We start from the raw sequence: 21,635 nt of genomic DNA, 5'->3' as shown, positions 1-21,635 counted from the left end.
AAAACGCTATTAATGGGAGACAGAAATGAAAGTAATACTTCAATAATATTCTCTTTGCCAAGCATTATTAGTACTTCATATACATTTTTCTATCTGATTGTCACAGCCAATTTCTCACTTCTTCCTATTTCTTATGAGACTCAGATGTTAAAGAACATGCCTGAGGTTACATGGTTGTAAGAATCGGAACTGCAATTTAGAGCCTTATCTGTCTATTTTTAACTAATTGTCTGAGTCATACATGTTTTCTCATTTTATTTTAAAAAGTGAAAATATAAAAAAGCCACAAAGTAGTACCCATTTCTCTGCATTTTATATTATGTACTATTTTGTAAACTGATTTTTTTTTAGCTAGACTTTTTCTCTAACATGAGCAAATCTTTATAAGCCCCAATTTTAATTTCTTTATACTATTTCAAGATGACCAATCTTCTTCCACCATACCATACTATCTCTTCCCACATCATGCCTTCTTGAGGACACAATATAAAATATATATAGTTAAGTAGAAATACGTAATTTGCTGCCAAAATCATTAAATGCTAACCATATCAGGGGGTTAGAGGGAAGAGATATTACTTTAACTTGACCAATTTGAATAATTTCTAGAGAAGGATTTGGGTTTGGAGGAAAAACTTGCAAGGACATGAGATTTTCTTAATTTATAAAGCTAGAAATTATGGATTTTCCTGTCAAGATAGAGTTTAAAATACTAATTTATTTTCTTGTGTGTGTAAAGAGGGAGGGGAAAAAAGGGTTTTTTTTTTAAGATAATAGTTAATCCTGGAGATATTTTGACATGAGGCTAAATAAATATTGCTATACCCACCTCACCAGTTAATAAAAAGCTATGATTGTTCATGTTTAATATATCATTGTAAATAGAAGCAAAGTTTCAGGGATATTATAAATAAAGTTCTAGGTATATAACTAGGCCCCAGTTCCTATTCTACATTGTGAGGAAAATATAGGAAAGCATATCTTTAATCTCTTATTTCCATAGTCTAAGGAAAATTACTCCTTAAAGTTGTTATATAAAAAATAAGTGCCTTTTCTTTCCTGTTTTCCTCAGAGACAGGAAAATAATTGATTTTGATTAGAGTTGCTGAATATTATGAAGCACTAATCTGGCTGAAAGGCTGCCAAATGAAATATTTTACTTAGAAAGTTAGCTTATTCCTTAAGTGTCTCTAGAATTGGAAATTCATCATGTGCATTTGTCTTGAGGGATGCTTAATTAGGAAAAGGGATTAAACATAACTTCCTGATTTCATGCTGTATTCATGTGTGATTTGTCTATTTACTTAGGTACCCAGAGGCTTACCTTACTTCTCTGTGAACTTTGGCCTCCAAGGAGGGTTTGCCCATGTCATAGAAGATCAACACAAATTCCCTCATTACTTTGGAAAGGTATGCTCACAAACTTAATAAAATTCCAGAGTATAGCAATTTCATAACGCTTTTGAAGAGAAATCAAAACTTTGGGCACAATATGCAATGAAGTTGGTGACCATCATTCTACTCAATTTTTAGTGGGAGTCCCTGGAAACTAATTAATAGTTTCTCAGAATATTCAGAATAATATATAAATATTATAATAATAATAAAAGTATATCTTTTATTAGTATATCTAAATAATAATAAAAGTATATCTTTTATTAGTATATCTAAATAATAATAAAAGTATATCTCAGAATATTTATAACATTTGGGACTGTCACTTTGGAACCAAACATTTGTTGACAGTATCAACAGTGACTGTAGTGTTTTCCTATAGAGTCCGCCAGGCATGTGCTGAGAATGATGATATTTGATAATGATGATAAAACAACTCATTGAGTGCTCATCACAGCGAGCCAGGTACTATTCTAAGCACTCATTTAATGCTCACAATAACCCTTTTATGTAGATATTTTTATACTTTTATTTTCAGATGATGAAACTGAGCTCCAGAAAGGCTATATAACTTTCATGTACTTTGTTTCAAGTAACAGAACCAAGGGCATATAACTCATCATTGAACTAGGGAACAAATGATATCACCTCTTCATTTATAATCAAGCACCATATAGAGCAAGAAGAATATACTAGTCATTTCCCACAGATAGTTTCTGGGCAGATTATTAGAGTGTGAATCTTTGAATTGCTAGTGGATTCTTTCCATTACTATAGAATACCTTCTGGGGTATTGTCCTTAAATTTACAGACTACTGAGTATGTAGAAAGTACGTAATTTAGTATCAGGGACTGGGATGAAATTAATGTAGCCATTGAAGCCATCAAAAGAAGTCTGGGCAATAACAGCAGTAGAAGTGGCCTTTCAATCTAGTGTAGCTCAGGCCTTTCTGCTCATATCATTCTCTAAAGTGGAGGAGCCTAGATGAACTCCACCCATGCTTCCCTGACCTCCTTCCCCATTTTTAATTGCCCATGTAAGATCATTTTCTACAATGAGTAGCATCGTATAAAAGGTTTGGATTCAAATTTTTTTATGCTATTATCCTTAAAGGGGTAACCAGAGGCCCCAAATCTCATTCATCTACGAACTGTTAAGATATATTGCAGAAACTTGTCTGAAATTTTTTCAGAATATCTTTTCCCAGAGTTAACTAAAAAAATTTGTTTTCATTGCTCTGAAATATTGTCATTAAATAGAGCTTTATAAATACTCTGCATTAAGAAAAAAAAAACTAAGTCTAGTGAAAATGAAATAAAACATACATTTTTTAAACTTGCATGCTGGGAGATTTCCCCCTTCCAAATAATGAATATATTATGGTTTATATGGTACTATTTTGGTCTTAAAAGGAAAGCTTCTTTAATTACATTCTGCTTTCCCCCAATTTACTTTTCAAGAAACAGCCTGTGAGCCCAAGGTCTCCCTTCAGTGAGTTGTTCAGAGAAAGAAAGAATGGGCTCTTTCCATTAACATCTGCTTCAGTAACAAAAGAAGAATCAATCCAAATGGTACACATGAGACAAAACTTGATGTTTCACCGACAATTTTAGGTCAATTTATAAGCAAGAGTTTCTTAAACTACATTACTAGTAATTGGCTGATGCCAAGAAACTCTTTTACTAAATCTAAATTTGCCCTCTTTTTAGAATAAACTATGTCTCTATTAGCCCCTTTATTTCCCTTCCCCAGTAAAAAAGGTTTCCTTTTCCATGAAGCTTTTCTTGATTTATCCAGCAATTAGAATCTTTTTTTTTTTGTCTCCATATTGTCTGGTTTGGCATTTACCTTATTCTGCCTTAAGCTAGTCCTTTAGTATATAGTTGGATTATTACTGAGGCTCCCACCAAGCTCCACATTCTGTTATGAGCTTTCTGAAGACAGAGAAGTATATCTTAGTTATCTTTGTATCCCCTACAATAGTTAGTGTGTGTTTGTACATAATAGATCCCCTTAGTGTGTGTGTGTGTATATATACATATATATGTATTTTTTTTTTTTTTACTTTTTGCCGTTTCTTGGGCCGCTCTTGTGGCATATGGAGTTTCCCAGGCTAGGGGTCCAGTCAGAGCTGTAGCCACCAGCCTACACCAGAGCCACAGCAACATGGGATCCGAGCCATGTCTGTGACCTACACCATAGCTCACGGCAACGCCAGATCGTTAACCCACTGAGCAAGGCCAGGGATCGAACCCACAACCTCATGGTTCCCAGTCGGATTTGTTAACCACCGGGCTACGATGGGAACTCCACCACTTAGTATATTTAAGATGAAGAACCTGTGTCTTACATTATGTCTATACAATTCTGAATATGCAGAACCGAACCCTTAGCCCAGAGTTTTCCTATATTACCATACTTCCCTTTCTTGAAATATTACAGATGTCCCCCATGTCTTTCTTTACATGGATACTCAAAATCATAAATTTGATTATTTTTCTGTAGCTGATAGTACAGGAAAGAAATGATCTAGAATAGCGAGCATACAATCAAAAATCTATCCTTTCAGGGCTTACGAATGTGCCTTTTTAAGTAAAGGTGATTTATAATTTTTAATTCTTGGTTTACTTAGGTTAGTACCAAATTCTGATTTTGTTTCCTGAAAAAAGATCTCCAGATATTAGAAGGCGGTTTATAAATATACTGGGTATTGGAGAGAACATTAACTTGAGATTCAACTGCAGTTGAACAAGCAAGTTAATAATTGCTACGTGTTGATCAACTTTTTCTTCAAACTTTTACCAGAGTGTGGCTAAAAAGAAACAAAATAATTAAATTTTATTTAATCTTCCTCCCCTTTGCTGCTATCTGATAGATGTGCTAACAAACAAAATGGACAAACTGCTTGACAGGAGACACAGCTAGGACTCCTAGACTCACAGAGTCTGCATAGTTAAAACTAAATGAAGACAATGTTTTCTTAACTGGAAACTAGCAAAATCTGAATGTCCTCGTGGAGAACTATTTATATGTTATATCTAGTAACAGAATAAACAGGAACAGTTTCGTTCCTGTTTTCGGTATTTATACAGGCATGTGTTTGTATTTTTCTTATTCTTTAAAAGGAAATCATTGGTGGGATGCTGGATATAGAACCAAGAGTTTGGAGGAAAGGGATCCGAGAAAGCTTTGAAGATCAGAGGAAGAAAGCACTTCAGTTTGCCCAGTGGTGGAAACCATTTGACTTCACCAAAAGTAAAAAATGTTGAGTCATACCTTTCAGTTTTCATTACCCCCTCAAATTTCTTTCAGTTTTATTTCCATTGCCTATATAACTAAACAGCTGACTCTCAGGTCATGAGAGTCATGGGCTAGGTTTGTGACAACGTGCACCATTGGATTGTGTCGGTTCCCGTCCTCGCCTGCTCCTGTGGACTTCATTTCAGTAACCCGTGGACAAGACCAGTGATGTTGGTGACTGCTCATGACCTGTTCTGTACTCAGCTATTTAGTTAACTTATAGGAAGACCTTTCTGAAGGCTTATCTAGGAAGTATAGCAAATCATGGGTTCAAAGGGAAGTGGGTCTACTTCAAAGTTGTAAAGTCTGTTGACTGGCTTCTCTTGCATTTTTTAACCTGAGTTGGCATATTCAGTAATAAATGAAATTTCACTGAATTTTATGGAAGCTCTTCATTTTCTACTAATAGTGTATAATATATATACACCAGGAGGCAACAGCACTGCTGGTGTAGTGGTATCATGCAAGATTCCCAATAGTTTATATGTATCACTGCTGTTCTTTTTATTAAAGGAAAAAAGAATGTTCCCAAAATAATAAAGAATTAAATGAGGAATAAAATGTTCATTTGTTTTATTTATGGATAGTCTTAAATTTTAGTGATTTTTATTTTATTTATTTATTTCCTTTTTACAGCTACATCTGTGGCATATAGGAAGTTCCCAGGCTAGGAGCTGAATCGGAGCTGCAGCTGAGGCCCACACCACAACAATGGATCTGAGCCACATCTGTGACCTATCCCGCAGCTTGTGGCAGCGCTTGATCCTTAACCAATGAGTGAGGCCAGGGATTGAGCCTGCATCTTCACCGAGACTATGTTGAGTTCTTTAACCTGCTAAGCCACACCAGGAACTTCGGATTTTAGTGATTTTAAAAGTAATTATTCAGAGAGAGGAGGAAGATGGCAGAGTAGTAGGACATGAGACTCACCAGTCCCACAAATACATTGGAAATCCACGTACATGTGGAACTATTCGCACAGAAAATTTGCTAAAAACTGACAAAAGGCCGCAGCATTATGATAGAGCAAGAAAAGCCTCACAAAACCAGATAGGACAAAAGAAAGAATAAAAAGAAGCGAAAGGAAGGAAGGCGGGACCTGCACCCCCAGGAGGGAGCTGGAAAGAGGAAAGGCTCCTTACACAGTGGGAAGTTCCCCCACCATCAAGAAGATCAGACAAGACTGAGGGGAACACTGATTGTCTAATCAGTGTGAAGCAATTAAAATGGAAACAGTCGTCCACAAACGGTCAGTGCTGTGGGCAACCGTATACGGGTGCCAGCAGGTGTTGGGAGGTAAAACTCTGGCCTTAGAGATCAGACTGAGAGAGAGAGCTGGGGCTGGCTATGTGGGAAAAAAACCAGGGTTGGCCCCTTGGAAACAGCCTGGAGGGACTAGAGTTTAGAGCAAACGCAACTGAAGACATGTAAGGGGAGGCAACCCATTTGGGCTTAGATAGGGACAGATTCACAACCGTAGTTGGAGATAACGCCAAGCCTTAGTTAAGGAGCAGTAAGGGCCTCAACAGGACACATATGATTCTTGGTAGGGACAGCAGAGAGCCTTTCAGATAATGCAGGCTTTAGCTGCAGAAAATGGGCCTTAGTTAAGGACACATAAGGGTCTGACCTCAAGTGGGTTCGGCTGATTGGCTTACAGTAGTAGTGTCGAATAGAAAGGGGTGAGTGTGCCCTGGGAGACTTTGACAGAGAAATACCCGCTCTGTAAGGCACTGGATTGTGCTTAGAGAGAGGCCACCCCATCAGGCTGTCAGGTGCTTCAGTCCAGTGCCTTCCCGGGTATGGGCAGGGAGGCAGGAAGGGCTCTGAGTTGTTTGAGGGGGCAGTTGCTAGAGGATGTTGCAGCACCAGCAGAGCCCACCTGCTGCCTTCCAGAGGCCCCTCCAGGCTCAGAATTGGGGATGGAGAGGGGATGGGCAGAATCCCAAGGATGCACTCAGGGAAAAGGGTTTGGTATCAGGCGTCCTCTGAGCCTCTGGCCCAAATTGCCTTGCCTCACAGAGGGGACATAGTTCTGCCTTCAAATATATGGGTGACTTCCAGCCTGGTTAGGTGGCCAATTGGCCAGACATTTGGACAGGCTGTCTGGGCTCTGAGTACCCTTTGGTTGTCCAAAGACAGAACTCTGGACCCAGAAATACCTGGCTCGAATCTTGGGCGTGGTCATTTTCTAGAATCAGGCTTGCATGAGGTTAGGTACCTGGAACACTGGGCTTGTGGCTGGGAACAGGGTGTGTCAAAGCAGTGGTGTTTCTGTGAGTGGGCTGTGCTCATCCCCGTGCCCAGAAATTTCTCTCAACATTTTTCCCAATTTCTTTTTTCCTTTCATCTGAACCTCATCCTCCTCTACCCAAATCCTGTGAGGGGGAAATGACCTAAAACCCGGTGATGTGAATAAAGGGTGTAGGCTTACTGATTTAAAGCTGGGTCCCAGGGCTGAAGGGTGCTGACGGATTTAAAGACTGCTCACGGGAATTAAAAAGCAGGGCAGCTGAGTGATGTCAGGCTGTGGGATGGTGTCAGGGGTGCTGAGTGCCCTGGCTGACTAAGAAAGCCATGCCCCATCTGTAGGCCATTTCATTGTGCTTATGATAGGGTGCCATTGACCCAAACACTGAAATCACCCACCTGGCCAAGCAGGGTAACAGCTGCTTGCCTGAGTTCTCACAGCAGGAGGCCCTGAGAAGGAACAAGGTGGCTGCCCTGAGGACCAATGGAGAGGATGTGGGAGGGGCCCATAAGTGGGAAGAGACAACTAACCTCCCAGGATCCTTGGCGCTGAAATCCATCTTGGCTGAGAGGTGCGTGTGCTGCTAAGCAAGACCCCCCATTCCTATAAAACCGGAGACTATGCCACGTGGCAGAGCAGTTTTCCTGGGTTCCCTTAGCCTGCTGCTTTCTGCTCAGGCGCCACTCCTGTCAGCGCATGTGTCTCCTGGGACAGTTCATTTCCAAGTGTTAGATAAGAGCCCACACTTGGGCCCTGGAAGGGGTCCTCCTTCCTACAACAGCTGGTGAGGTACTTTCTTCGCTACGACTGACATCCCAACCACTCGGGCTACGCGGAGACCAGCTCGCCCATCCACAGGCCAGACCCAGCAGCCACTGCCAGGACTCTTTTTGTCCCTGGTCCCATCCTGACGTGGACGACAGCCAGCATGCCCCAACTGGGTAAAGGACAAGAGACTTTGTTGATTTTTCCCCTTCCCTCTCCCTTTTCTCTTTTCCACCCTCACCTGTCTTACCCTCCTTTTTTTTTTTTTTTTTTTTTTTTCCCTCTCTTTTTTTTTTTTTCTTTTTTGGATGCCCCACAGCACATGGCGTTCCTGGGCCGGGGATCAGATATGAGCTGCATCTGTGACCTACCCCACTGCTGCAGAAACACCGGATCCGGATCCTTAACCCATTGTGCCTGACTTGGGATCAAACCTGCGTCCCAGTGCTGCAGAGACGCTGCCCATCCCACTGCGGGAGCTCCATGCTGCCTTTTTTTTTTTTTTTTTTTCTGTCCTGGGTGCAGGAGCCTGGTTGATGGCCCTGGTTATCTGAGAGTTGGAGGCTGATCACCTCTGGTAGGCAGAGAACTGTATTCTGGTTTCTTGTTTGGCTGAGTTCCCGTCCCCCTTTCTAAGGCCCAGGGAAAAGTCCCATCATGCCTGGGCGTCTGCAGGTGGTGGGAGACCTCCATCAGGCCACCGCTTTTGTCCCTCCTTCCCTTCTCTCAATCTGGTCTCTTTTCCTCCCTCTAAAACCTCTGACCACCTGCTATATTTCCATTTACTGTTTGTTAGTATTGAAACTGATCAGGGCTCTGTGTGTCCCTCATTTCTTGTTTTTAGGGAATAAGCTTCAGCTTCCATGACTTTGCCTGAGTTCCAAAGGGCAGGTTCAAGCAGTTGCTAATCTGGGCAGGGAGGGGATGCAGAGACACGGGAGGGATACTCAAGGCAGTACAGCCGTGGGGCAGGGTCCTGGTTCCTCTTCAAGGAATATTCATAACAATATCTGAGTTCTTCTGAAGAACTAAAACCCCCAATAAATGAAAACCAGAGAAGAGGACCATCAGAATCAGTCCTGGGGCCACTAAACACCAACTTTGAAGAAGCTGACATCAACCCTGATCCTTATCTGTGGCCCTATTTTCTGCCTCACACTATAAAACTACTTCCTGGGAGTTCCCGTTGTGGCTCAGCAGGTTAAGAACCCAACATAGTGTCCTTGAGGGTGCAGGTTCACTCCCTGGCCTCTCTCAGTGGTTAAAGATCTTGTGTTGCTGTGGTTGTAGTATAAGCTAACAGCTGAAACTCCAATTCAACCCCCAGCCTGGGAATTTCCATATGCCACAGGCACATCCTTAAAAAAAAAAGATCTGGCATTGCCTCAGCTGCCTAGCAAAGCTGTCTGTGGGTGTGGCACAAAAAGGAAAAAGAAAAGGAAAAATCTACTTAGGGATGATCTCGCCAGATATTTAGTAATGTGAAAATTTAGAATTGTGCTAAACTTAAATGACAGAAGCTTATTGAGTATGTTGGTCATTTCCAGATAGGGTAAGATACTGAAACATTGATGCCTAAACATTGGTATCATTTAACAGAGAAACTAAAGTTATTTAGAACTACAAAAATATTTACCACACTGAGATTTTCTGTAAATGTGAATGCTATTTTTAATAGAAATTATTAATATTTATGTTTACCAAACACCAGAGTGCTGATATAGATGACCGTTCATGGTTGCTTAAGGAAAGTATGACCTTTTGTTTTGGGTTTTGCTTTTGTTTGTTTGTTTTGTTTTGGCTTTTTAGCGCCACACCTACTGCATATGGAAGTTCCCAGGTCGAATTGGACCTGTAGCTGCTGGCCTATGCCACAGCCACAGCAATACCAGATCTGAGCCATAGCTGCAACCTATACCATAGCTCATGGCAACACCAGATCCTTAACCTACTGAGCAGTGCCAGGGATCAAACTTGCGTCCTCATGGATACTAGTCTGGTTTGTTACTGCTGAGCCACAAATGAACTCCAGAATGTATGTTTTCAGTGAAGTATGAAGAATGAATTGCATTTTATTAAGGGGGAAAAGAATAATTCTGTCTTACAGCTTGTTTTGGGTGGAAAGACAAGGAACAGATTACATATGGATACAGAAAGTGATGGAAGGATTGTGGGAAGTGGACACTGAGAAGTTTCGTACATGGTCAGGACTAAACTTAGAATAAATTTAATTAATTTAAAGTTTTTTTTTTTCTTTTTAGGGTCCCACCTGTGGCATGTGGAAGTTCCCAGGCTAGAGGTAGAATTGGAGCTGCAGCTGCTGGCCTACACCACAGCCACAGGGACATGGGATCTGAGCTGCAACTATGCTGCAACTCGTGGCAGTGGGGGATCCTGAACCCACTGAGTGAGGCCAGGTATCAAAACCACATCCTCATGGATACTAGTTGGGTTCCTAACTCGCTGAGCCACAGCAGGAACTCCCGATTAATTAATTTAAAAATAAGCTTGTGCAAAACCTGAATTTGCTTTTTTTTCCACTGTTAAGAGAAAAAAATTTTCTTGGAACCTACTTTTGATAACAGATTGTGTGATGTTCTTTACCTTTAAGTGATCTGTATTTGCTTTTGAGATCTCTTGCAACTTTGGTTAAGGAAAAAGTATTATCCACAGTGACCTATAATCTTATTTGTCCAAGTGTTTTGGAACCTTTAGAGAGATTTCCCACATACCAAATTTTAATTAATTATTTTGTCCTCTAGCTAACTTTGGAATGCTTTAGAGGAACACTGAGGCATCTCCCAGAAAAACTAAGTAACTAGGATTATTTTGTATATTAAATTACGTGGAGGGAGTTCCTGTCATGGCACAGCAGAAACAAATCCGATTAGTATCCATGAGGATGTGGGTTTGATTCCTGGCCTTGTTCAGTAGGTCAGGGATATGGTGTTGCCATGAGCAGTGGTGAAGTTTGCAGATGTGACTCAGATCCCACATTGCTGTGGCAGTGGTGTAGGTCAGCAACTGTAGCTCTGATTCAACCCCTCGTCTGGGAACTTCCATATGCCGTGGGTACGGCCCTAGAAAGCAATAAATAAATAGATAACATGGAGACATTATCACAAGAGCAATAACGCTACATAGATTATAGTGGGATCAGATGTTTAACTGAGCTTTTAAGTCTTCTCATTAGAGACAGTGAATGAACTCTGAGGCTGCTGCAAAAATTGCTTCATCATGAAAAGTCATAGGGGAAGTATTTCTTGGGGCTCAGTGGGTTAAGAACTGGACATAGTGTCTGTGAGGATGTAGGTATGATCCCTGGCCTCACTCAGTAGTTGAAGGATCAGGAGAGGCTGTAGCTGTGGTGTAGGCTGATAGCTGAAGATCCAATTTAACTGCTAGCCAAAAATTTGAAAATGACACAGCTGTGGCCTTAAAAAAAAAAAAAAAAAAAAAAAAAAGGCATACGAACTCTATGGAAACAGAGTTTGTCACAACAGTTCTGCATCAAGATGACAGCTAAGGGAAGATTCCAGGCAATACACACTTAAAAGGAAAAAGCTGTCCTAATCATGGGCCACCATATTGGGTATCCAGAGGTTTTGCTCCCTAGCAGGAGGGTACACAAACATGACTCAGGGAGTAGGATGGTGTCTCACAGGGTAAATGTGACATACGTTCCGGGCTGTCCTGAATTTCACTACACGAATAAAGAGAGGAGTAAGAAAATCTCGGGGAAATGCCTCAGCCACTAAAGACTAGGGTTCCCCTCTGGGAGGAAGAGGAAGGGCAAAAAGGTGCTGTGAGGGAATGTGTCCGCCAGACGGCGACAGAGGGCAGACAGAGCACTGGGTCTTCTTGGCTCAGAAGGGGATTGATCAGGGATTGAGGAGAGAGAAGCTCGAAGAAGGGCCCATAGACTAGTGTGTGTGTATGTGGAACCTCTGACCCCGTGGCCCCGTTTGCCTCCACTCGGTGAGGGGATGTGTGGAATTCAATCCCCGTCCGGCCGGGTGGGCCCAAAATGAGGGACCTGGAGAGAATGTCTGGGGTCTGAGTGTCCTTTGCTCCTTTGGAGGCAGGTCTCTGGACCCAGAAGCACAGGGCTTGAATGTGGGACATGCAACTTCTTAGGATAAACCTCAAGAGGGTTTGAATTCCATAAACATGGGCTTCAAGTCTCGAATGCAGGGCATCAAGGCGATAGAATCTTCGGAGGAGGACTGCGCTGACCGCTAAGTCCATTCACTCCGGACATCTCTGCAGGAACCTACGTGCAATTCCACCTGAGCCTCTTCCTCCTCTGCTGGGCACCTGGGCCTGGGAACGCACCTAAAGCCAGGTAAGAGCGAACAATGCCTGGGTGGTCCTGGATCTCGAACCTGGTGCCAGAGCCGAAGGTGCTGATCGACCGACAGGCAGCTCTCCCGACCTAGCCAGCCGGGGTGTCTGCTCTCAGGGGGTGGGACCGTGTCCTGGGCGGTGCGTGTCCCTGGCGACTTTGAAATGGTCACATTCCCCCCACCCATCGTGGCACTTAAGTGCCCTGCCAAGGAGAAGAGTCAGGACATCCCTGCCGGCCCGTGCCCCCAGCCAAGTGCAGACCAGGGTTCCACTGTGGGACCCAGAGGAAGGGCAGAGGTGCTGTGAGGGCGCGTGTCCGCCAGACGGCGCCAGAGGGCCAGCAGAGCCCTGGGTCTCCCTGGCTCAGAAGGGGATTGAGCGGAGGGAACCTCGAGGAAGCGCCCGGAGACGTGTGTGTGTGTGCGTGTGTGTGCGTGTGCGTGCGTGTGCGTGTGCGTGCGTGTGCGTGCGTGTGTGTGTGTGTGGCACCTGTGACCCCGTGGCCCCGTTTGCCTCCACTCAGTGAGGGGATGTGTCGAATTCAATCCCCGTCCGGCCGGGTGGCCCCAAGATCAGGGAGATGGACAGGCTGTCCGGGGTCTGAGTGTCCTTTGCTTGTTTGGAGGCGGGTCTCTGGACCCAGAGACAATGGGTGGGACGCGCAGTTGCTAAGTCTTCCTGGCAGGGATTTTTGGCTTCCAGCAAGCTGGGCTTCAGGTCCTGAATGCAGTGCGTCAGTGCAGTGGTGTCTTGGGGTCGGGCTGTGCTCACTGCTGGGCTCTTTCTGCCGAGAAATTCCACCACCTCCTCTTCCTTCCCTCTCTCCCTGAGGCTTTTTCCTCTGCGTGGCACGTGTTCGAAGGAACGTCCGTGACACTGGGAAAGGGGCATGATGGCCGGGTGGTCCATCATTGCAAGCTGAGTCCCGGGGATGAAGGCAGCTAATTCAAAGCCTGCTCCTGGCGTGTACCTAATGGGGTTGCTGACATCAAAAGTGGGGTGGTGTTGGGTGGAGTGGGTGCCCTGACCCACTCTGAGATGGCCACAGCACTGCCTGTAGAGCATTTCAGTGAGCGGAGAGACAGAGGAGTGAGGGTGTCACTCTGGCAAGTGCCCTGGGCCAGTGCAGACCAGGGTTCTGCTGTGGGGTGTGGAGGGAGGACTGAGAGGTGCTTGTAGAGCCCAGGCCGGTTGGAAGGTGCCAGAGCGCGAGCAGAACCCCTCCTGCAGCTCCTGGGCCGCAGTTCCAGACCGAGATCTCATGGTGGGAGACGGTTGGGTGGAGGAAACAGAGCGAGGTCCTCGGGTACTTGTGTTTGGGTACCTGGTGCCTCTGACCCTGTGGCCCAAAGTCCCTCAGCTCAGAGAAGGGACAAGTTCCTGCCATCACATCCATGGCTCGATTCCTGCCTGGCCGGGTGGCCCCATGGCGAGAGAGGTCAAGGCCCTGAGTGTCAAGGCCCTGAGTGTCCTTGGGCTGTTTGGAGGCACAACACGGGACTCAGAAATACCTGGCTTGAATCTTGGACACGCAGTTTCTTCGAATCAGGCCGGTGTGGAATTTAACGTCTAGAAAGCTGGGCTTTTGGTCATCAATGCAGTGTGTCAATGTGGTGGTATTCTGGGGGGCAGACTGAGCTGATCCCTGTGCCTTTTGCCTCCAGAGAGCTCCACACCTTACCTGCTCCGTCCCATTCCACCTGAGCCTCTTCCTCCTCTGCTGGGCACCTGGGCCTGGGAACGCACCTAAAGCCAGGTAAGAGCGAACAATGCCTGGGTGGTCCTGGATCTCGAACCTGGTGCCAGAGCCGAAGGTGCTGATCGACCGACAGGCAGCTCTCCCGACCTAGCCAGCCGGGGTGTCTGCTCTCAGGGGGTGGGACCGTGTCCTGGGCGGTGCGTGCCCCTGGCGACTTTGAAATGGTCACATTCCCCCCACCCATCGTGGCACTTAAGTGCCCTGCCAAGGAGAAGAGTCAGGACATCCCTGCCGGCCCGTGCCCCCAGCCAAGTGCAGACCAGGGTTCCACTGTGGGACCCAGAGGAAGGGCAGAGGTGCTGTGAGGGCGCGTGTCCGCCAGACGGCGCCAGAGGGCCAGCAGAGCCCTGGGTTTCCCTGGCTCAGAAGGGGATTGAGCGGAGGGAACCTCGAGGAAGCGCCCGGAGCCGTGTGTGTGTGTGTGCGTGTGTGTGGTGTGCGTGCGTGTGCGTGTGGTGCGTGTGTGTGTGTGTGTGTGTGTGGCACCTGTGACCCCGTGGCCCCGTTTGCCTCCACTCAGTGAGGGGATGTGTCGAATTCAATCCCCGTCCGGCCGGGTGGCCCCAAGATCAGGGAGATGGACAGGCTGTCCGGGGTCTGAGTGTCCTTTGCTTGTTTGGAGGCGGGTCTCTGGACCCAGAGACAATGGGTGGGACGCGCAGTTGCTAAGTCTTCCTGGCAGGGATTTTTGGCTTCCAGCAAGCTGGGCTTCAGGTCCTGAATGCAGTGCGTCAGTGCAGTGGTGTCTTGGGGTCGGGCTGTGCTCACTGCTGGGCTCTTTCTGCCGAGAAATTCCACCACCTCCTCTTCCTTCCCTCTCTCCCTGAGGCTTTTTCCTCTGCGTGGCACGTGTTCGAAGGAACGTCCGTGACACTGGGAAAGGGGCATGATGGCCGGGTGGTCCATCATTGCAAGCTGAGTCCCGGGGATGAAGGCAGCTAATTCAAAGCCTGCTCCTGGCGTGTACCTAATGGGGTTGCTGACATCAAAAGTGGGGTGGTGTTGGGTGGAGTGGGTGCCCTGACCCACTCTGAGATGGCCACAGCACTGCCTGTAGAGCATTTCAGTGAGCGGAGAGACAGAGGAGTGAGGGTGTCACTCTGGCAAGTGCCCTGGGCCAGTGCAGACCAGGGTTCTGCTGTGGGGTGTGGAGGGAGGACTGAGAGGTGCTTGTAGAGCCCAGGCCGGTTGGAAGGTGCCAGAGCGCGAGCAGAACCCCTCCTGCAGCTCCTGGGCCGCAGTTCCAGACCGAGATCTCATGGTGGGAGACGGTTGGGTGGAGGAAACAGAGCGAGGTCCTCGGGTACTTGTGTTTGGGTACCTGGTGCCTCTGACCCTGTGGCCCAAAGTCCCTCAGCTCAGAGAAGGGACAAGTTCCTGCCATCACATCCATGGCTCGATTCCTGCCTGGCCGGGTGGCCCCATGGCGAGAGAGGTCAAGGCCCTGAGTGTCAAGGCCCTGAGTGTCCTTGGGCTGTTTGGAGGCACAACACGGGACTCAGAAATACCTGGCTTGAATCTTGGACACGCAGTTTCTTCGAATCGGGCCGGTGTGGAATTTAACGTCTAGAAAGCTGGGCTTTTGGTCATCAATGCAGTGTGTCAATGTGGTGGTATTCTGGGGGGCAGACTGAGCTGATCCCTGTGCCTTTTGCCTCCAGAGAGCTCCACACCTTACCTGCTCCGTCCCATTCCACCTGAGCCTCTTCCTCCTCTGCTGGGCACCTGGGCCTGGGAACGCACCTAAAGCCAGGTAAGAGCGAACAATGCCTGGGTGGTCCTGGATCTCGAACCTGGTGCCAGAGCCGAAGGTGCTGATCGACCGACAGGCAGCTCTCCCGACCTAGCCAGCCGGGGTGTCTGCTCTCAGGGGGTGGGACCGTGTCCTGGGCGGTGCGTGCCCCTGGCGACTTTGAAATGGTCACATTCCCCCCACCCATCGTGGCACTTAAGTGCCCTGCCAAGGAGAAGAGTCAGGACATCCCTGCCGGCCCGTGCCCCCAGCCAAGTGCAGACCAGGGTTCCACTGTGGGACCCAGAGGAAGGGCAGAGGTGCTGTGAGGGCGCGTGTCCGCCAGACGGCGCCAGAGGGCCAGCAGAGCCCTGGGTCTCCCTGGCTCAGAAGGGGATTGAGCGGAGGGAACCTCGAGGAAGCGCCCGGAGACGTGTGTGTGTGTGCGTGTGTGTGTGTGCGTGCGTGTGTGTGTGCGTGTGCGTGTGTGTGTGTGTGGCACCTGTGACCCCGTGGCCCCGTTTGCCTCCACTCAGTGAGGGGATGTGTCGAATTCAATCCCCGTCCGGCCGGGTGGCCCCAAGATCAGGGAGATGGACAGGCTGTCCGGGGTCTGAGTGTCCTTTGCTTGTTTGGAGGCGGGTCTCTGGACCCAGAGACAATGGGTGGGACGCGCAGTTGCTAAGTCTTCCTGGCAGGGATTTTTGGCTTCCAGCAAGCTGGGCTTCAGGTCCTGAATGCAGTGCGTCAGTGCAGTGGTGTCTTGGGGTCGGGCTGTGCTCACTGCTGGGCTCTTTCTGCCGAGAAATTCCACCACCTCCTCTTCCTTCCCTCTCTCCCTGAGGCTTTTTCCTCTGCGTGGCACGTGTTCGAAGGAACGTCCGTGACACTGGGAAAGGGGCATGATGGCCGGGTGGTCCATCATTGCAAGCTGAGTCCCGGGGATGAAGGCAGCTAATTCAAAGCCTGCTCCTGGCGTGTACCTAATGGGGTTGCTGACATCAAAAGTGGGGTGGTGTTGGGTGGAGTGGGTGCCCTGACCCACTCTGAGATGGCCACAGCACTGCCTGTAGAGCATTTCAGTGAGCGGAGAGACAGAGGAGTGAGGGTGTCACTCTGGCAAGTGCCCTGGGCCAGTGCAGACCAGGGTTCTGCTGTGGGGTGTGGAGGGAGGACTGAGAGGTGCTTGTAGAGCCCAGGCCGGTTGGAAGGTGCCAGAGCGCGAGCAGAACCCCTCCTGCAGCTCCTGGGCCGCAGTTCCAGACCGAGATCTCATGGTGGGAGACGGTTGGGTGGAGGAAACAGAGCGAGGTCCTCGGGTACTTGTGTTTGGGTACCTGGTGCCTCTGACCCTGTGGCCCAAAGTCCCTCAGCTCAGAGAAGGGACAAGTTCCTGCCATCACATCCATGGCTCGATTCCTGCCTGGCCGGGTGGCCCCATGGCGAGAGAGGTCAAGGCCCTGAGTGTCAAGGCCCTGAGTGTCCTTGGGCTGTTTGGAGGCACAACACGGGACTCAGAAATACCTGGCTTGAATCTTGGACACGCAGTTTCTTCGAATCAGGCCGGTGTGGAATTTAACGTCTAGAAAGCTGGGCTTTTGGTCATCAATGCAGTGTGTCAATGTGGTGGTATTCTGGGGGGCAGACTGAGCTGATCCCTGTGCCTTTTGCCTCCAGAGAGCTCCACACCTTACCTGCTCCGTCCCATTCCACCTGAGCCTCTTCCTCCTCTGCTGGGCACCTGGGCCTGGGAACGCACCTAAAGCCAGGTAAGAGCGAACAATGCCTGGGTGGTCCTGGATCTCGAACCTGGTGCCAGAGCCGAAGGTGCTGATCGACCGACAGGCAGCTCTCCCGACCTAGCCAGCCGGGGTGTCTGCTCTCAGGGGGTGGGACCGTGTCCTGGGCGGTGCGTGCCCCTGGCGACTTTGAAATGGTCACATTCCCCCCACCCATCGTGGCACTTAAGTGCCCTGCCAAGGAGAAGAGTCAGGACATCCCTGCCGGCCCGTGCCCCCAGCCAAGTGCAGACCAGGGTTCCACTGTGGGACCCAGAGGAAGGGCAGAGGTGCTGTGAGGGCGCGTGTCCGCCAGACGGCGCCAGAGGGCCAGCAGAGCCCTGGGTCTCCCTGGCTCAGAAGGGGATTGAGCGGAGGGAACCTCGAGGAAGCGCCCGGAGCCGTGTGTGTGTGTGCGTGTGTGTGCGTGTGCGTGCGTGTGCGTGTGCGTGCGTGTGTGTGTGTGTGTGTGTGGCACCTGTGACCCCGTGGCCCCGTTTGCCTCCACTCAGTGAGGGGATGTGTCGAATTCAATCCCCGTCCGGCCGGGTGGCCCCAAGATCAGGGAGATGGACAGGCTGTCCGGGGTCTGAGTGTCCTTTGCTTGTTTGGAGGCGGGTCTCTGGACCCAGAGACAATGGGTGGGACGCGCAGTTGCTAAGTCTTCCTGGCAGGGATTTTTGGCTTCCAGCAAGCTGGGCTTCAGGTCCTGAATGCAGTGCGTCAGTGCAGTGGTGTCTTGGGGTCGGGCTGTGCTCACTGCTGGGCTCTTTCTGCCGAGAAATTCCACCACCTCCTCTTCCTTCCCTCTCTCCCTGAGGCTTTTTCCTCTGCGTGGCACGTGTTCGAAGGAACGTCCGTGACACTGGGAAAGGGGCATGATGGCCGGGTGGTCCATCATTGCAAGCTGAGTCCCGGGGATGAAGGCAGCTAATTCAAAGCCTGCTCCTGGCGTGTACCTAATGGGGTTGCTGACATCAAAAGTGGGGTGGTGTTGGGTGGAGTGGGTGCCCTGACCCACTCTGAGATGGCCACAGCACTGCCTGTAGAGCATTTCAGTGAGCGGAGAGACAGAGGAGTGAGGGTGTCACTCTGGCAAGTGCCCTGGGCCAGTGCAGACCAGGGTTCTGCTGTGGGGTGTGGAGGGAGGACTGAGAGGTGCTTGTAGAGCCCAGGCCGGTTGGAAGGTGCCAGAGCGCGAGCAGAACCCCTCCTGCAGCTCCTGGGCCGCAGTTCCAGACCGAGATCTCATGGTGGGAGACGGTTGGGTGGAGGAAACAGAGCGAGGTCCTCGGGTACTTGTGTTTGGGTACCTGGTGCCTCTGACCCTGTGGCCCAAAGTCCCTCAGCTCAGAGAAGGGACAAGTTCCTGCCATCACATCCATGGCTCGATTCCTGCCTGGCCGGGTGGCCCCATGGCGAGAGAGGTCAAGGCCCTGAGTGTCAAGGCCCTGAGTGTCCTTGGGCTGTTTGGAGGCACAACACGGGACTCAGAAATACCTGGCTTGAATCTTGGACACGCAGTTTCTTCGAATCAGGCCGGTGTGGAATTTAACGTCTAGAAAGCTGGGCTTTTGGTCATCAATGCAGTGTGTCAATGTGGTGGTATTCTGGGGGGCAGACTGAGCTGATCCCTGTGCCTTTTGCCTCCAGAGAGCTCCACACCTTACCTGCTCCGTCCCATTCCACCTGAGCCTCTTCCTCCTCTGGTAGACACTTGCGCCAAGGATCCTACGTGTAAAGGTGAAGAACTCCTGTGAAGTCCTGGATCTCATTCGAGTTTCCAGGGCCAAACGGATATATCCTCAGTCCCTCCTGTGTGCCCTCTGTCTGCTTTTACTCTTTCCATGCTCGGTCGCCAGTTCAACTTTTCTTGGGCCAAAGAGTGTACAACCTTGTTTCTAGAACACTGCATTCCCAGTATTCTAGCCAACTATTTTTGGATTTGAATTTCTGTCTCTGCTGAATCTAAAGGGAGTGAGGATGCTGACAGCCTGTCGAAGTGCCTGGACTTCAGGCTACCCTAGCTATCTGAATGAGACCCACTGATGTGAAGGCAGAACCATGCAATGCCGTTTCTATTAGATGAGGTCACTTCGACTGGAGAATCAGGTGTGACCTGTAACATCCCCCTGCTTGCTAGGCACATCCTGGCGGGATTTAATAGCCTCATCTTGAACCCCATCTCTGAGCTGGGATATGCCAATAGCAAGCAAGTTGCTCTGCTCTGTCACTGATCTCTGGTGGCCATGCTCTCCAGTAACAACTCAGAGCCCTTCCTCCTGCCTCCTGACCAAACCCACCGATGGACTGCCCTGGCTTTGTGTGACGGCCAGCTCTGATTTCGACCCTACTCTCACCCTGAGAACTGCCATGTGCCACCTTAAAAAGGGCAGTATTTCCCTCTCATAGTCTCCTAGGACACTCTCCCTCATCCCTCCCTCTGCAACACAACTCTAGTCCATCAGTAGATCCCATTCTCACTCCCTTTAGATTCTGCAGAGACAGAAATTCAAACCCAAAATTAGTTGGCTTGAATACTGTGCATGCAGTCTTCTAGGAACAGGGTTGCACATTCTTTGGCCCCGGAAAGCTGGGCTGGTGGCCGTGAATTGAAAGTGTAAAAGCAGACAGAGGTCACTCAGTGGGGAGGCTGCATGTATCCCTTTGGCTCTGGTACCCCGCTTGAGATTGGGGGTGACTGACAGGAAGCACTGGCTTAGGTAGAAAAATTAAAAGGAACTGACACCACACCCGAACAAACCTGCATGCCCAACACTCAAGGAAATGCTTTTGGATTCAGGGTTGTACCACTGGAGACTCCAAAGGCATTCAGACCCCAAACAGCCTGTCAAATCGCCTGGTCTTTGGGCTTTTCCACCAGTATGGAAGTGACCCCTAGTCATGAAGGAAGAACTATGTACCCACTATCAGGAGAGGCATTATGGGAGTTCCTGTCGTGGCGCAGTGGTTAACGAATCCGACTAGGAACCATGAGGTTGCGGGTTCGATCCCTGCCCTTACTCAGTGGATTAATGATCCGGCGTTGCCGTGAGCTGTGGTGCAGGTGGCAGATGCGGCTCGGATCCTGAGTTGCTGTGGCTCTGGTGTAGGCTGGCAGCCACAGCTCCAATTAGACCACTAGCCTGGGAACCTCCATATGCTGCGGGAGCGGCCCAAGAAATGGCAAAAAGAGGAAAAAAAAAAAAAAAAAAAAAAAAAAAAGGAGAGGCATTTTGGACCTGAAAGTCAGAAGCAACCTGTAACTCACTTTTCCTTGCTGGACACACCACCGGGACTTCCGTCCGCACCATCTCCAAGCCTAGAAGTGCCAACGCCAAGCAGCAAGGGGGCTCCTTGTCCTCTATTGGCTGTTAGCTCCAGCAACAATTCAGACCCCATCTTTTGGTCTCCGGATCCCACCTCATTCTGTCTGGATGGCTCTTGAGCACCTGTAGCCTGATTCGGTCCTCCTCCACCTCAGAAAAATTTTAACAGCCTGATGGCGAGTGGTATTTCTCTCAAAGCCTCCCATATCCCTCACTGCTCCCTATCTGTCAGCACTCCTTTAAGTCAATCAGCAGAACACAGTCTGACTCAGGTGACCGGCTTTATTTATTTATTTATATTATTATTTTTTGGTCTTTTTGCCTTTTCTAGGGCTGCTCCTGTGGCACATAGAGGTTCCCAGGCTAGGGGTCGAATCGGAGCTGTAGCTGCCAGCCTACGCCAGAGCCACAGCAACGTGGGAGCTGAGCCGCGTGTGCGACCTACACCACAGTTCATGGCAAGGCTGGATCCTTAACCCACTGAGCAAGGCCAGGGGTTGAACCTGCAACCTCATGGTTCCTAGTCGGATTTGTTAACCACTGCGCCAGAACGGGAACTCCAAGGTGAGCTGCTTTAAGTTCTTCCAAATCCTCCCATCAACCCCTGACCTGGCCTCCCTGGCTTCCCCTTATTTTATGTGATCTGGCTTTTAGGTTGAGATTTTCTCTCAGAGGTATACAAAAGGAGCGAGTGCCTCAGATGGAAGAAAAATAAGAAAGTTGTCAGATTCTTCAAAAGACAGGTCTCTGGGATGGGCATGCCTGCCCAGCAAAGGACCTTTGCTTTTATACTCTCCATTCACCAGCCCAGCTCTCTACAGGCCAAACTCCGTGCAAGCCTGAGTCTGGGAAACCGCATCCCCGATACTCAAGCCAAAGGCTTGCTCGTGGATTCAGAGATTCAATTCTGAGAAACCAAGACCATCATACTCCTGACGGCCTGTCCAATGGTGTGAACTTGGAGCTACCTGAGCTGAC

The 21,635-nt window shown here is 48.8% G+C and overlaps 2 protein-coding genes across 3 annotated transcripts in view; both read left to right on the top strand.

Moving 5' to 3' along the window:
- CWF19L2 (CWF19 like 2, cell cycle control (S. pombe)) overlaps positions 1–5,252 on the top strand; it is a 92,583-nt gene extending 87,331 nt beyond the window's left edge. Inside the window, 2 exon segments of one of the 2 annotated variants that reach the window (NM_001142831.1) lie at positions 1,309–1,410; positions 4,522–5,252. In NM_001142831.1, coding sequence (NP_001136303.1) covers positions 1,309–1,410; positions 4,522–4,665 — 246 coding nt within the window. In that variant the 3' untranslated portion in view covers positions 4,666–5,252. 2 annotated transcript variants of the gene reach the window in all.
- Positions 15,242–20,342, top strand: LOC102163011. The gene is made up of 3 exons (XM_021063945.1): positions 15,242–15,364; positions 15,572–17,319; positions 18,982–20,342. Exons 1-2 carry the CDS (start codon positions 15,242–15,244, stop codon positions 16,391–16,393), a joined length of 945 nt encoding a protein of 314 aa, XP_020919604.1. The 3' UTR covers positions 16,394–17,319; positions 18,982–20,342.

The sequence above is a fragment of the Sus scrofa genome, chromosome 9 (genome assembly GCF_000003025.6).
Source record: "Sus scrofa isolate TJ Tabasco breed Duroc chromosome 9, Sscrofa11.1, whole genome shotgun sequence".
Classification (NCBI taxonomy): Eukaryota; Metazoa; Chordata; class Mammalia; order Artiodactyla; family Suidae; genus Sus; species Sus scrofa.
The sequence above is the reverse complement of the archived record's forward strand: the minus strand, read 5'-3'. Positions and strand labels throughout refer to the sequence as shown.

Bases quoted from the DNA above. Each gene is read 5' to 3' on its own strand.
- LOC102163011 (XM_021063945.1), top strand. From the start codon at position 15,242: ATGGCGAGAGAGGTCAAGGCCCTGAGTGTCAAGGCCCTGAGTGTCCTT. The intron at 15,365-15,571 runs GCCGGTGTGGAA...ACCTAAAGCCAG, and splicing joins ACGCAGTTTCTTCGAATCGG to GTAAGAGCGAACAATGCCTG.